Here is a 17464-nt window from a genome sequence, read left to right on the forward strand (position 1 = left end):
GCAATGGCTCAAAAATGTGCAAAAGTGTTATTGTAACAATAACTACATGCTAAGGCTGGGTTCACATCTCCGTTGCAGACTTGGCCACAGAGTCCGCCAAAAATAGGCAGAGAAATAGTCTTGTACGGAGGACTTTTTTCTCTGCCACTTTCAGCTTCCAAACGACAGAAACCAGACGGGCCGCATTATAGTCAATGGGGGGGGGGTCAAAACAACAGAGATCCTGCGTTAGTGTGACCCTTGTATAAACCTGTAAGTTGTCAGCAGTTTATCTTTCTTTCTAATGGAGACTACAGTTTATTTTATCAGATTGGATAATCTGACCAACTGTTTAATGCTTAGTGTTATGTATTTGTTTGTATAATATCCACAGAGCAATGGAAACTTTACAGCTAAATGACCCCAAATTTTTCCCAGGCTGCGTTCAGTATACATGAATCCAACAAATTGTAGTATTGTCTTATTTTAATACCACAAATGCCCAAAAAACTTTCACCTATGAAATACACATAACATCATAAATACCAGAATATATTACACAGTTCCATTTTTTCCCCCAAATAGTTTGAAAAACTCATTAAAGTTTATAAAATATACTGTAAGTGTTGACTGCCTACTTTTATAAAGGGCTGTCCATGATATTCAGACTAATAGACATGAGCAGGAGAAGGTATAAAATAACCTACTCTTGTGTGTTAAATTGCCAACTCGCTCCAAAGACACCAGCAGCCCTGTAGCAAAGATGTCATGTACGTCATTGACATGACTATTAAAGCCAATCGCTTTAGCAACGGGACTTGCATTTACAGCATGTGGCTATGGAGGCCAGTTGTTGACTGCAGAAGTCTCAAATATTATGTATGTAATGTCATCGCTGTAGGACTGGCAGGAATTTCCAGGGCAGCTGCGCTGGAGCCAGTCAGGGATTTAATAGGCAAGTTTGGGTTATTTCATATCCTTATGCACATGTGGTTTCATATACCGCTAGAAAGCTGACAGTTTGCTGAATTCAGAGCACTGTTAGTTTTCCCATTATGTGCCCCATGACATATTGGTGACATTAATTAAGGGCGTTCCTGACACTCTATCATCATCGCTGGGCTGTGAGGAATGCCCAAAACAACCCCGACAGTACTCTAACATAGCCCTGTACTGTCAGAGGGGGTGTTCCTTAACGCCCAGCAGTGATGCTGAGCTCTAAAATTAATGGCACTATTATCTCTAGCCTCGGCCATATGGGGAATCCGACAGTGCGCTAAATTCAGTGAATTGTCGGCTTTTTAGCAACCGCATATGTATGAGGACATGGAAGATTTGAACATGGAACAATTGGGTATTGTTACTGCTTTAGAGTTTTAGTTGTCTTGGAGATAGAAATAACTATAGATTGAAATAATTTAAAAAGATTAAAATCAAAATTAATGTTATTGAGTGAATAAAGCCATAAAGTGTGATCAGTTGACATTACACAGGAATGTGTACAGAAGACGGAAGCATATCTCTAGAGGTAAACTGATAATAATATACTCGCTCTAGCAGTGTAAGGCTAGGGGAAATAACCACTACATGCAGTTATATTTTTGTGTGGTTGCAAAGAGATTACAGTAGGTTGCATCATTTTAATGTTCACTTAAAGGGTGTCTACCACCTCCAGCAGCCTGTCATACAAATCATAGTCAGACAAGCCTGGAAGCCTTCAATAGGCCTGATATAAGGTTTAATGTTAGAAAGATATATGGCAAAATTTACACAATAAAATAGTATGAGAAAATAATGAAACCTTATTATATAATGTAAATGAAATACAATAAAATAAATATGTGGAAACAAACAGCCATGAAAATATCATGTCCAGTTAGTGAATGAAAATAGCCATATTAGTTAATGGCGGAGAAAAACCATTACTAGCAGAAAAGGAAGAGCTACGGTGGAATAGTCACTAATAACACAACAGTCATATAAAAGTGTATACAAGTCAGGGCTTGTTCACATCTGCGCCCGGGGTCTCCGTTCTGCAGGTTCCCGTTTCCTGCACGAAACTGGGCAGGAGATGGAAACCTGCAGGCATGTTTCAAACCCATTCATTTGAATAAGTTCGAAAAGTGTCCGTCTGTGAGCGCCGATGAGTGTTTTAAGCTCTCCGCGGCGAGACCGTTTTTTTTTTAACCGGACACAGAGTCGGACATGCAGGACTTTGTGTCCACTTTAAAAAAAAACGCGGAGAGCATAAAACTCATCGGGGATCACGGCCGGACTTGGCTAACATGTCGGAATAGCCTTTAGAAAGAATATTTGTCTCTTACCTTTAGATGGGATCTCCGCTGCGCCATTCCTTAGTACTACCGGTTTTTACCGGTATGTAAATTAGTTCTCTGGCAGCGATGGGGGTGGGCCCCAGCACTGAAAATGCGATGAGGGCTTCCCCACCGCTGCCTGAGAACAGGATCCTGCGCCGCCTCTATCTTCTGCTGGATCCTCCCCTTCTTTTTTCGTCGGCTTCACCTCTGTCGGCTCTGACGCTAGTAGAGCTGACTGCGCATGCGCGGCCATAGTTCCGAGCCCGCAATTGCACGCACGCGCAGTCGGCTCTACTAGTGTCTCAGTGGCAGAGCCAACTGCGCAGGCGTCAGAAGAAAGACGAAGAAAGAAGGGGAGGATCCTGTTCTCAGGCAGCGGTGGGGACGCCCTCATCGCATTTTCAGCGCTGGGGCCTGCCCCCATCGCTGCCAGAGAACTAATTTACATACCGGTAAAAACCGTTATTACTAAGGAACGGCGCGGCGGAGATCCCATCTAAAGGTAAGAGACGAATAGCCTTTCAAAAGGCTATTCCGACGTGTTAGCCACAGAAAAAAGATTTTTAATGGTAGAATCCCTTTAAACAGTCTAAAAGAAAATGTATCTATCACAGCTCAGCTCTCCTTACTGATAGTGCTCCTGGAAAATGACAAAATCAGATTTCCTTTTAGACCATTTCATAAATATGCCTAGATAGCTGAGTTATTTGCTCCCTGTATGTAAATAGTGCTCTGAAAATGTAACGTTTCTATAAAATATATAAGGCATTGTATGGATACATGGGCTAAAACATGAGGAGTATGAAAGCTAGGATACCAAATGGCAAAATTCCCAAAACCCTTTTTACCCAAAAATACAAATATCGTGGTTTGTAAGGGGTTAAAACTACAGTCTGCTCACTGCTGATAGTAGTAATGGAATGTAATAGCTCAGAGTGCGCACATGCTGGCCACATAGCATATTGCAAGTGTCAGACATGCTGCTTATGTTTAGCTCTGTGCTGGTCACATGATTTCTGGGAAAAGGAGGAAACAGCAAGTAGAGCAAGCTACAGGAAGGCAGACTGGGGGCGGCTATGATCACTGCGAAAAGAAAGTGAGAAAACAAGAATATATTCTGAAGGAGGAAATCCTACAAGTTCTAAAGGTTTAAGGTAGGTGGATTGTATACCATGGTTTCAGAACTTTGATTCTACTTTCCTTTGATTTGACACTGGGTAGTCCTGCAATGTATGAAGTGTTAGTACAGTGACTAGACTTGGGGGTCATCCCCATACTTGATCTTTTCTATTCCGGGGGATACCCCCCTACAGAGGGTTTATGCAGCAATAATAAAATAATAAGCCATAAAAAATAAAGAGCCTGTGGTGACAGCTTGCAGTACAGAAGAGTGTAATGACTGTTGTTATAATGTAACGTATGTAACATATAGTTTTATATGTTCCACCTAACTGAGCCTTGTTACATTCATCCTATGTCAGCTAGTTACCTGATAATCCTTTTCTTGGTGGAGGTTTTTTTGCTTGCAGTTTATATTATTTTGCCTATGCTGCAATGGAAATCACCTTACCCTGCACTGACGTCTTTGTGTGCTGGTGATGGGCTTGTGTTTGCACACAACAGCCAATCTGATAAAACAGAGCTACAAATTAGGCATGGGGGTGGGACAAAGCCTCTATGGCGGAGCTTAATTGAAACTTTTTTTTTTAGAGTGACTTTCCAAATATAACTATTGAGTGATAGCTGCAGTCTACAGGATCGTATGCTCTGGGCTGATAGACAAAAGGTAGATAAATGATAGAGGAAGGAGGTATAAGGTGGATTGAAAATACCATTGACTTATGTATCTATAATGCAGTTATTATATAGAGTAGCCAAGCAACATAACATAAAGAACATAAATAAAAGGTAAGAATAACCACAAAGCAATAATGTCACTTTACTGAGAGAGCACAAAAAATGTGTTATTCACTCATTATGTTTTGCATCATTCATTTGCATCATTCTATTCTATATTGTTCTGTGTCACTTATGGAACATGAATGGTAGAAGATGATTCAACCATCTAAACAAATGTAAAGGGTAATGTGTAGAAATCCCATTACCTTGGGGATGACTATCAGCCTTTATACTCTGGTTAGTAGTAATGTAATGTACAGAGTGTGACTGTAATATCACTATTTGTAGATGGCCACTGCTCGTGCGCGTTCTACTAGAAAGTTGAAGCCATGGCTACTGGAACAGATTGAAAGTGGAAAATATCCTGGACTTATGTGGGATGATGATAAGAAAACTTGCTTCCGAATTCCATGGAAACACGCAGGCAAACAAGACTTTCGTCATGATGAAGATGCTGCCATCTTTAAGGTGCCGTATGAAAATGTTAAAAGCTTTTGTCTTGTTTAACTTTCTTAATGCGACCATCTCTTTGCATCACAATAATACCATGCATTCTACTAAATGTTAAAGTCGTATGCCATTGCCTGATTTTCCGAATGCTGATTTTTTATATCTAGGCATGGGCTATGTATAAGAAAAAATACCAAGATGGAGAAAAGGTTGCTGCAGCAGCATGGAAGACAAGACTTCGCTGTGCGCTAAACAAGAGTCCAGAATTCCAAGAAGTCCCTGATAGGTCACAGCTGGATATATCTGAGCCATACAAGGTCTATAGGATTGTTCCACTAGAAGAACAAGGTGCCGGCTTAAGTTGTAGCTAGATGATAAATGCTGATGCTTAGGATATATGCATAAAACTGTATTTTGTCAGCGTAATATCTGTGTTTTTAACGGATAGTACACTGACCCCATTCTTTTGTTATCACCCCATACGCATGTCGGTTTGTGAGGGAAGGGGTAAAACTCAGGACAGGTCCTATTCCTGTCCACAATTTGCAGTCTGGGCTCATTCGTTGAAATGTATGGGTCTATGCAGGGCATCTATGTGACATCAATGCCATTTTCTCATGGACCGGTACATGCATAAATTTGCGTCTATGTAGCCTTATGCTGTACATTTGTGAGCACAAAAGGACTTGAAATGCATCATCATTTTATATCAATGGAAACATTACTGACTGTTAGCATCATTGATCAATCTATCTGTAGAAGGTATGAAGTATTTTTTGGATATACTACTTTTACATAAGGTATGGCACACACTGAGAAGCAAGGCAGGAAGAGGAAAGGCACTGCAGATTCACGGAGCAGCTCATCTGATGAAACCGATCAAGTGGAAAAGAAACCCCATATTGTCCCACTGGTAAGACGAACATATTCCATGAATATCACATGTATTTTCATATTTCCATTTTGTTCCTGAATTATATTATTTTTCTATCAGGGGATTGCAATTCCTGAAGCCCCTTGTTCTACTTCACCAGAGGATTCTGGGATGGGAAGTGATCTAAGCAACCCAGATGCTCCTATTGTACCTCAACAAATTCCTGAACTTGAGTCACCAATTCACAATAGAAACCTCACTACAATGAGTAAGTAATGGAGACTGAAACTTATTTTGTGAAATGACCTTTTCAGATGAATGTTAGTGGTAGGTGTCAACCAATGTAACCAATGTGTCATGAGTCATAAACCAACAGGACATGTGTTTCCTGAGGCATGCCATATTTCTTTTAGGAAAATAAGGTACTGTACTTTCTGTTTCACACCATTTACATTACATCTTTAGAACATGTCTCACCTACAGAGTACTCAACCCAGGCTGCATTTGTTTACACTTTAGATGATATGTATAAAATATTATACCTTTCCGGGGATCATATTCACTCTGAAGGAGTCAGAGTAGGAGTCAGTGGTTTAGCTAACAGACTCTACAGTCCTGCTAGTAATGTAAATATCCATCAGTTATGTTAAATAATGGGAATCAATATGAATAAAGACCATTAAATACTATTTTGCCACTGTTGCAGAAAAAAATAAATATTGTTTTTCCTTGACCAGTTTTTTTTTATTTCTTTATATCTTTTTTCTTTGTGTATGTTACCCATAATTATAGCTCTGTACTTTGTCTAATAGACTTGCAAGGGGACAAAAACTTTTAAGTCCGAAGTCTAAGGGTAAGTTCACACTACTGATACGCTGCCTGATTCTGAACGTTAAAACATATTCAGAATCAGCATGTATAAAGCAGTTCCCATTCATTTCAATGGGAGCTGGCATACGAGCGCTCCCCATTGAAATGAATGGGCTGCTTTTTTCTCTACGAGCGCTCCCATTGAAGTGAATGGGAAGCACTCGCGTGTACGGCTCGCTCTGCTCATTCCGAGCCGTACACACGAGCGCTTCCCATTCACTTCAATGGGAGCGCTCGCACAGAAAAAAGCAGCCCATTCATTTCAATGGGGAGCACTCGTATGCCGGCTCCCATAGAAATGAATGGGATCTGCTTTATACACGCTGATTCTGAACGTGTTTTAACATTCAGAATCAGTCAGCGTATCCGTAGTGTGAATGCACCCTTAGCTTCTCTGAAATTGCAAAAAAATCCCCTCAACCCCCCCCCCCCTTAAATCAGTATTGTAAGCGGCCTTTTTCTCGTGGACTGTGTGCGCAGTCTGCTCCCCCCTGAGGCCTAGAAGTCTTAGAACTGCGCCAGAAGAAGAGGATGAAGAGGACGGCTTTCCAGTTATGTGGCCCTGAGTTGGAGATATCGGTGCAATTAGTTTTGGGACCGATCTCTGCCCACCATCAGGAGGGCCATCCTGACAGTACTTGAAACTAACAGCACCAATATCTCCAGCCCGGGGGCACATAATGGGATAGCCGACAGCGTGCTGAATTCAGCGCGCTGTCGGCTTTCTAGCGGTATATAAAACCACATGTACAGGAGGACATGAATGGTCCTCTTTAAGAACAGGTCAATGGCAGTCCAACTGTCAGGTCCCCCTGCAATCACGAGAAAGGAGGATTGAATGGAGCGCAGTGCACTTCTCTGACCAGTGCTCCATTCACTGCTGTGGGACTGCTGGGGTTTCTTTGAAGACCACAAAAGCACATTGGTACTGCATTCACAAGGAGGAGGATCCCAGCAATCCAACACCTGTGGATAGGGAATACGTGTCCTTAATGGCTCAATCCCTTTAATGGTAAGTATAGATTTGACCAATACACAAGTCAAATGTATATTGGTTTACTTGTTCCAAACAGAACTTCTGATAACAACAGTTGATGTACCAGTTGATGTGTGTTTCGTTGTACTAGATAACTATTTTTATCTTTCATTTCACAGCTACCATCCTTCCTACTGATGTTCTATCACATGAAACACACAGAGGTAAATTTATATTTCTCATCTACAATTGTGGTATGTGAATAGTATTTTATAGTTTGTAATATTAAATAATCCAAGTAAATCCAGGTAAAATTCCAAATTTGCAATTTTAATTCATAAACAACCAGGCCTAGCAGAAAATGATGTCATTGTATGGAAATGTATATAGTGATGTCACAGTAGAGGGATAATGTACATAGGTAAGTCACAGTGCATGTGATTATAGCACAGGAATATCGCACATAAGAAATTTTACCAGGTGCACTATGACACCAAAATGTAATAAAAAAACCAAAATAATGTCACATTACACTGAAGGGGTAACCATTGAACTCAATAATGAACCTTAGAAAGGGGCAGTGTTCATTACAGTGTTTGGAGAATTCAGCTGGCACGTCACAAGTTTTTGCTTGTTTTTTGGAAGGTGTTCTGAATAATAACAGAAAGGAGAGACTGGCACTAGCATGTACTGGCAAATTCTTTTCTAGGTTTATACGCAACAGTGTGATGCATTACCTATTTTATTGACTATGTTTAATACCTTTTGAAGAATAAACCGAAAGAAGAATTTGTTGTTGGGCCCTATAACAGCCTTTATGCATGCTACCCAGGTGCTTAAAGAGCTTAATTATTATTATTTTGTTAATTAAGCCGCAGGAGGTGGTAAACATCCCCCCCCAAAAAAAAAAAAAAAAAAAAAAAAAATATGAACATACTCACTTGTCCCCAGTGCTCTGTTGTCCTCCCAGTGCGGTCTGGTCCTGTTGCTCTCTTGTCTTCTTTTGCTGGAAGTTCTCGCTGGCTGTGACGTCCCAGATCACTGATGCCAATCAGCAGCTTCAGGGGCCTAAGAAAATAACCCGGGGATGTCACAGTTAGTAATGTCCCATGTCCTTCACTGAGGGCCCTGATTGGCCTCAGCCGTGACGTGCGAGAACTGGGGACAGGTATGTTTTTTTTTTCCCTGGCCTAATTAAAATAAATAAATAAAAAAAAAAAATATATATATATATATATATATATATATATATGGCTGTTTATGTGAAAAGGGCCCACATTGTCGATATGGAGTTCTTGGTATCATTGTAACGGTTATGGTGTAACATTGTCCGAAACAGCAAAAATTTTTTTATTGAAAGCACAATTGACATTTTTAAATAAAATTTTTGCATAAAACAAAATTGTGATTTTTTTACCCAAATATGTTTTGGACTATTTTCTCTATAATTAGTATCGACGATCTGGGCCCTTTTCACGTAAACAGCCACATATATATATCTGGAGGAGTTTAATACCTATGGATATGAAAACAGAATGGTTGGTGCAAGCAAAGACTTAACATTTATGGTAATTTGAGCAGTGCAAGAAAAGTCTACACAGAATATCTCCTTGCTATTGCCATAAAACCATTGCTCTGTGACAAACTACTACAATGGGATTAGACTACTGTTATTGTGCTTTTCAATATAAAATAGCTTTTAATAATGTCGATAAATATTTCTATATAAATTATATTAGTGCTACGACTTTTGGCAGAGGATTGACAGCTAGAAAAGATTTGATTTCAAACAAGCCCTAATATATCCCTCTGACTCAGTGGCGTAACTACCACCATAGCAGCAGAGGCAGCTGCCACAGGGCCCGGGACATTAGGGGCCCGGTGACAGCTGCTACTGCTGCTATCATTATTCTCTGAGGTCTTTTCGGACCCCCGAGTATAATGATCGGGGCCCCCTGTTGATGGAATACTTTCCACCAACAGGGGGCCCCGAAGCTGCAGCAACGGCTGACACACAGGAGCTGCAGGTCTGGCTCCTCTCAGTGCTTCAGGACATTCCCCCTCTCTCCCCCCTCCCTATCTCTGCCTGTCCTCTGCCCACCAATGAGATGGCTGAGGAGAGCCCAGGAGGCGGGGCTTATCCTTGTCGAGCTCCTGCCGTCCTGCACTGAAGAGGAAGAAAGGAAGAAGGAAAATGAAACTAAAGATACACAGGTACATACTGGGGTTACTTATTAACCCCTTCCCGCCGATGGCATTTTTTGATTTTCGTTTTTGACTCCCCTCCTTCTAAACCCCATAACTTTTTTATTTCTCCGCTCCCAGAGCCATATGAGGTCTTAATTTTTGCGGGACAAATTTTTCTTCATGATGCCACCATTAATTATTCTATATAATGTACTGGGAAGCAGGAAAAAAATTCTGAATGGGGTGGATTTGAAGAAAAAATGCATTTCTGCGACTTTCTTACGGGCTTTGGTTTTACGGCGTTCACTGTGCAGCCAAAATGACATGTCCCCTATATTCTGTGTTTCGGTACGGTTCCAGGGATACCAAATTTATATGGTTTTATTTACATTTTGACCCCTTAAAATTTTTATCAGAATCAAAACAGTGAAAAAACGGCGGTTTGGCGTTTACCGAACAGGAAAAATATTTTTATAGATTTGTAGAGCGGGCGATTTCGGATGCGGGGATACCTAACATGTATATGTTTCACAGTTTTTAACTACTTTTATATGTGTTCTAGGGAAAGGGGGGTGATTTGAACTTTTAATACTTTTTATATTTTTTTTTACTTTTTTTTTTTTTTTTTTTTTGCATTTATTAGACTCCCTAGGGGTGTTGAACCCCAGGGGGTCTGATCACTAATGCTAATGCATTAAAAATCATCCTCTCTTTTGCAGGCTGCATAGACCAGCCTGCAAAAGAGACAATTCGCAGACAAGCCTGGGAGCCTTGTACAGGCTTCCGGCTGTCATGGCAACATGACGTCGACTCTGGAGCATGCCTTTGACCGCGGCACCGGAGGGGTTAATGCCTCCGGTCGCCATAGTTACAGACCCGACATGCGCCGTACTATTACGGCGCATGTCGGGAAGGGGTTAATATCAGGCATTTGGGGTGATTACTTTTGTTTTAGTAACTCCATGTGCCTCATATTAATAACAGTTAACCCTATCATGTCCCTCACATTAACCCCTGTGTGCCTCACCATAAGAGTTACTAATATGTGAGACATATGGGGGTAATAATAATGAAGATACTTTATTATCACCTCCATGTCTCTCACATATCAGTAACTCTTATGTGAGGTACACAAGGGTTAATGTGAGGGACATGATGGGGTTAACTGCTATTAATATGAGGCACATGGAGTTACTAAATTGTAATGCACAGGACCAGATTTTTTATCCTCAATTGTCCTGGTATATCGGTCAGCGGATGACGTGACAGTATTTAGTCCTGTAGGGGCCACTATGGGACATAATACTATGTGCAGTAGCCACTATGGGGATAATACTGTGTGCAGGGGCCACTATGGGGGATAATACTGTGTGCAGGGGCCACTATGGGACATAATACTGTGTGCAGGGGCCACTATGGGACATAATACTGTGTGCCGGGGACACTATTGGGTTTAATACGGTGTGCAAGGGCCTCTAAGGGACATAGTACTGTCTGCAGGGGCCACTATTGGTCATAATAGAGCGCGCAGGAATGCGTAGGAGGGACTTGGTCGTGGGGGGCCCCATATCAAAAGTTCGCCACGGGGCCCCGCCATTCCTAGTTACGCCACTGCTCTGACTGATATGCCAGGGTGGGTAAGAAAAAAAAGAAAGAAAATAGTTGAAAATGGGTTCAAATAATAAAAGAAGCCACACTCATTTCACCGATCCTCATTTCACCGATCCTCATCTCCCATTCCGGTGCTCCCAGTCCACAGATCTCTGGATTTCCTCCTGCAGCAATTGACATGTGGATGAAAATTACAGAAGACCTTTTGAGGAGAGAATAGTATTTCCATGTTGTTCATTTCTTTCTACATTGCCAAGTTCTCCCTCATTTCTCTTCCAGATACAAGATTGAAGGTTACTCTGATTTATAGCGGAATTGAAGTGGCACAGAAGGTGGTAGAGAGTGGAGAATGCAAACTGTCAGCTAAGGCTCCTCCTGAAGGAGTCTACCAGGGAATGGAGCATGTGCTTCTGCCCGTTCCAGGAGAGCAATTTAAAGCTGAGATACGTCAGAACACAGAGAGACTTCTCAGTGTTCTTCATTCTGGTGTTATGCTGGCCAGTAATGCTGATGGAATATTTGCTCAACGTCAGAAATCATGTTCGGGGCGTATATACTGGACCGGACCTTCTTCAGATTCTCAAGGAGTGATCAATAAACTTGAAAGGGATGTCCTTGTAAGGTTGTTTGACACAGATAAGTTCATGAGAGGTAAAGAGTGTTTGAGTTCTTAGAGCTACTTCTGTTCTCCAGAGAGATTGTTTCAGTGTGTATTCTGTATGAACCTTTAGAATGGACCTTCTATTTTGTGGGAAGACTTAGCAGTGCTGGTGCAATGGAAGAGTTGCCCATAGCAGGTTGTTGTGGATTTTACTATTATAATGAGAGAGAATAAGACTGCTGTCAACTATTTCTCCATGTATTGCCTACACTTTTTCAGTATATGTTGCCTATGTCTTTCAGTTTTGACAGTATGTAAAGCAGAAGGAGGTATGCTGCCCGTAAAACTAGCTCCAGGGGATCAACAGCATCTGAAAAGTTTAATACCTACGATCAGATATAGTCTGATTGTGGGCACAACAGCCAGGAATTTCCAGTGTAAGATAGTGTAGACCAGGCGGCTATGGCACCTACTCAGTCTCTGATCAGTATGGCATCTCATTTTTCTTTAAGTCCGTGCACCGGTTAAAATATGGCCCCAGGAAGATTATATGTTTATTAGCTCCTAATCTCCAAGTGGGCAGTAACCCTTTAAGACAAATTGATCAGGGCCCCAGTGGCAACCTAATGAGATAGGTCATTTATCAATATGTACTTGGTGACAGGTCCTCTTTAAAGGGAGGCTTCATTCACTTTTCTCAATGAATATCTGCTATGTCTTGTATGTCTTTCAGCTCTGGCAGTATATAAAGCAGAAGGAGGTACGCCGCCCGATTACTATGTCACTTTATGTTTTGGGGAGGAGATTTCAGAAGTAAGCCATACTACAAACAAGCTTATCACAGCAAAGGTAAGAAACCTCTGCACCTTGTTAGTTGCTACAGTCATCATATATAGAAAGTATTATTGCTGTAGAAGCCAGTTTTGATATAGTTGCTAGAATCCTCATGGTTTTCACATGCTTGCAGTGTTATTTACCATATCAATATATTTTCTACATATAATGTATTCATGAAAATACACCAGTATTCTGGTAAAATTTGCCTTGCACCATATTATTATATTAATTGTTTTAGAAGTTTTTTGTCACTTGTCTGATAAAGAGTGACTTACTGAAAAAGGGGCACAGCCTACTGGGAAAAAGGCAGAGCTAAAAATGCAGCATTGTGCTCCAAAATATTGGCACTTTTTTGGTGTAAACCAAACAGGCAAATAGGTAGTGTAAAATTAGGCTAAAAAGTAAAAGTACACCTGATTTACCATACAGCATCAGCCACTGAGATAACTGTTACATGCTTTCTCTCTAGTCTACCTTTGCACTGTATCAGTATTATAAAATATTACTAAGGGCTCGTTCACATCAGCATTCATCTGTCCTTATTGCAGGTTTCCGTTTCCTGCATAAAACAGATGCAGGAAACGGAAGCCTGCAGGAGACTTTCTCACCCATTCATTTGAATGGGTGAGAAAGCTGTCCGGCCGTGAGCAGCAGTGAGCGTTTTGCACTCTCCGCCGCGAAACCGGGTTTTATAATCCGGACACAGAGTCGGACATGCACTACTCTGTGTCCGGATTAAAAAATCCGGTTTCGCGGCGGAGAGCCTAACGCTCACCGCCGCTCACGGACGGACCCGGTCTATGGTTTCCGTCTTCTGCCATGCAGAAGATGGAAACCATAGAACGGAGACATAAACGCAGGTGTGAACCTAGCGTCACTCTGCTGTACTCTGCACTGGTATTTAGTATCTTCTTGCTACCATGTAAACTATGGAAGGACTAATCCCATATTCTTCCTACAGATTGAACAAGTCTTGGCCTCTGAGATGGTGCAGCAAGCAACCGAGAGCCTCTGTGCCGCTGAAATCCCAGATCCATTCATACAGAATCCCTCTTCCCCATATCTCATCCCTCTGTTACCAGTAACTACATTGGACAGCATTCCTGAATATTCACGTTAGCCATGTGTATACATTATATATCATGCAGTACTCTTATCCGGGTTTAATACCACATATAGATTTTTAATAGACTGTGTTCTGGCTTAGATAAATGCTTAGATAAGTATGTAAATAGTGACTGAAGCTGGTAATGGGCACCTACAAATCATTCTACCATGGCCAGGCTAGTTATATACACTACTACAGCCAGCAATCTGAATCTTTGCCAAAACTAATAGATACACACCTGCCTGAAGAGTTCACTTTTTATTTGAGAAACTGCAGAAACATTATTTTTGAAGAGACGGTCCTTAGGATAGATCATCAGTAGGAAATCAGTGGGAGTTTGACACCCAGCACCCCACTGGTCAGCTGGAATATCCATGGTATACAGAAGTGGAATCAGATGGCTCTGTACACTGTATAATGGCCTGGAATAGAAACTCCGATGAAATAGCACAGCATGGACTGGTAGATATCCCCTTTAACTAAAGGACTGCTGTTGTAAACTAGTTTAATTTCATCTTTGCATTCAGTTCTTTATATTTGAAAGTGAACTTGTATGAGTATTTTCTGCTGTAGAATTTTAATAACTCATACCTTTCATAGAAGTTATTTTTGCATTAAGGCTAGGGCTAGGTGAAAATCTTTGCTCAATGTAGTAATGTAATGACTTGGCATATAGGTTGGCTTCTAATGTTACTAAACTGAACAGACATCATTGTCTCCGGATTATCTGGAAGGAATTTGTATCTTTATTCTGCTTTCTCAGCTGTGGTGTTCAAAGTCTCCTGTGTAACCTATCTGATGAAAATGAGGGATGATGACATGTCAGATAGAATCCTCCTTAGTGACCCTTTACTCCTCTTATACCTGTCTTTCTGGGAATATATGATCTTTGATAATAAGTATACTTATACATTTATTATACAGTACACTGTGTAGGTTTTAGGTCAATATATTATTGTTACTTTCCTATTCGTTATGATAAACAATTCTATGTGATTATCATGCTTTACGATTATATACACTGTATAATTGTATCTACAGTCATACTCTGGAACCACTTTACAGTATATGTCTTTTGACTGTGTTCTTGTGATATCTTTGCTTTGATGACCACTACACATAAAATATGGCAAATGGTGGAAAAATAATAGGGCATATTCATAAAGTCAGATAAGATTTAAACAACTAATACTATTCAACTGTGCCATTATGATGGTGATCTGACCCCTGAGAGGCCAGTAAACCTTGTAATAAATGCTAAGAAATGGACAACTAGGAATAATATGCTGTTTCCTACTGCAGAGGGGAGAGGCTCCTGCTGCAGTCAGTTGTCTTATAGCCATATACAAGATAGTGAGAAGGAGGTGGAAATGGCTGATCATCACTTTTATATATTTCTCAGTTTTAAATGCAATACAAGCCAAAATAGAATAAAAGGAGACGAATAGAAAATGGGAGGATTTCTGCAATTGATTCTTAATTATTTTTTGAATTTATTAATATTCCTATGCCAGACTCAATAGATGCACACATACATACTTTCATAGGCACATATAAAGTCATTCCTTTTTTTACTAGACTTTTTAGCAATTTCATTGCAGTATGGGACAGGTTCAAAGTTGTACTGGTATTGTTTACTGTTTACACATTACTAACATTTCAGGTAAGCTTATGTATGCATTGTTAATGGGTCCATCTATATTGCTCACATATGCCACAAAAAAAAAAAAATAGAAAATGCTTCTCTTAAGCTAAGAAGACAGACTCGCAGTAGGAGTATTTATTTATGAGCACGCCAAGAAGGGTGATGAAATCATTGTCTGTAAGAGCAGAGGTTCTCATGAGTTGGGAAATACTGTTTTTGTCACAAGTTTAACTTTAATAGGTCATATTACATAGACTTTAAATGTCATTCTTCTTGGAACCCACAATATCATCCTGATTTTACAGATTAGGCATAGTTCACATCTGGGTAGGAGGTTTCAGTTTTTCTGTTAAATTATAGGAATAGAAAAAATACAAAGCAAGCCATGAAGAAATCCCTTTCATGCCAGGTACCAACGACTCCAAAGGAACTGATTGATTATATTTTGCATAGTAGCATTTGGTATTTTTGGTGGAACCTGTGACAGAGACTCCTAACAGACCCTCCAACCCAGATGTGAACATCTCTTTATGCATATAAAGTATGATTTTTTTCTAGTTAGCAATGCACCTACAATGCTACTTTGGCATACAATACATTAGAAAGGGTTACTAAAAGAAGAGACTCTACAGCTAACTGGAGAAAGGGGAAAACAGCAGTGAAATAATGGAATTACCACTATTAGGACATTATTCATTGCAATTACAATTTACATGTCCTGGTGTAAAACACTGGTCTAGCAATCTGAGCTATGGAATCAGTTTTGAGTGGAGTCAGAGATGTAAAAAATTTGACAGATCCAAAATTAACTAATTTAAAATATATTATACAATTACCAATATTGTATAATTAGATGACTAGTTTATTCCATATTTACTTTCATTCACGCACTTTTTTTTTCATGAATTGGAGGAGCTTTCCTTCTTCTCTCTGACCATGGCTGTCAGGCATTTATGAAGGAGTCAGAGTAGGAGTCAGTGGTTTAGCTTACCGACTCTACAGTCCTGCTAGTAATGTAAATATCCATCAGTTATCTTTAATAATGGGAATCAATATGAATAAAGACCACTAAATACTATTTTGCTACTGTTGCAGAGAAAATAAATATTGTTTTTCCTTGACCAGTTTTTTTTTTTTTTTTCATTTCTTTATATCTTTTTTCTTTGTGTATGTTACCCATAATTATAGCTATGTACTTTGTCTAATAGACTTGCAAGGAGACAAAAACTTTTAAGTCTAAAGTCTCACATTGTAAAAACCCTGCAGTTTCCAGTACTTGCAAAATGAATGGGATTCTGCAGCGGAAAAGCCTCGTTGCAGCGTGACAATTATACCTGCTGAAAACGCTGGTGTTTTCTATATAGGTGTAATAAGGGCAGAGAGTCCACAGAGATAAATTCTGTGAGAATGCAATGAAAAAAGCTGCGGAAAGAACCATGATGCATTTCCAAAGCGCTTTTTTTCTGCAGTGTTTTCTTTCTGCATTTTGCTATGTGGGGCATTAGCCTTACAAATGTTCTCTGAATTTCCTTGATGGGTTTTGATCCTGTTGATGGGACTAAATATACAGCTTGCATATATACATATAAATATACAGTTTGTTGTATACTTACAGCAAAATTCTCATAAAGAACTCATAACTGGATTCTCAATGAGCAATAGTTAAAAAAAAAAAAAAAAAAAAAGCACATCCCTTTTGCATTAAGTGTATTTCCGACTGTAAAATTATTATTTTTTTAATTAATTCTAGGAACAGTTTCTACAGTTGATTCCTACCACATGTGTAGTGTCACAAATTAAAAACTTCACGTTTGAATTGAACACATGCATTGTTGTTTCAACAAATTAGAAAATCTATAAATCTGCATAGATTAATATCACATCTGATTCTAAGAAACTTTGTGATTTTATCAGAGAGAAATACTTCTTTCTTCTCTTATAAGGGTGCATTCACACTGAGTAAACGCTAGCTTATTTTGTAGAGTAAAATTACACTTGTAAATTTTGCTATCCCATTGACTTCAATGACATTTTACAGGCGTATTTTTACAGGCGTATTTTTTACAGGCGTATTTTTTACAGGCGTATTTTTACACTTGTAAAAAAATA

General features: G+C 39.8%; 1 protein-coding gene across 1 annotated transcript; it reads left to right on the top strand.

Moving 5' to 3' along the window:
* The first annotated feature begins 3292 nt into the window (after window positions 1-3292).
* IRF9 (interferon regulatory factor 9) lies at window positions 3293-16476 on the top strand. Its single transcript, XM_075277188.1, has 9 exons — window positions 3293-3451; window positions 4485-4664; window positions 4814-4994; window positions 5447-5559; window positions 5641-5788; window positions 7546-7590; window positions 11444-11815; window positions 12499-12614; window positions 13564-16476. The coding sequence occupies exons 2-9, from the start codon at window positions 4485-4487 to the stop codon at window positions 13720-13722; spliced, it is 1314 nt and encodes a 437-aa protein (XP_075133289.1). The 5' UTR covers window positions 3293-3451; the 3' UTR covers window positions 13723-16476.
* Window positions 16477-17464: the final 988 nt, after the last annotated feature.

This window comes from Leptodactylus fuscus, chromosome 1, assembly GCF_031893055.1.
Source record: "Leptodactylus fuscus isolate aLepFus1 chromosome 1, aLepFus1.hap2, whole genome shotgun sequence".
Classification (NCBI taxonomy): Eukaryota; Metazoa; Chordata; class Amphibia; order Anura; family Leptodactylidae; genus Leptodactylus; species Leptodactylus fuscus.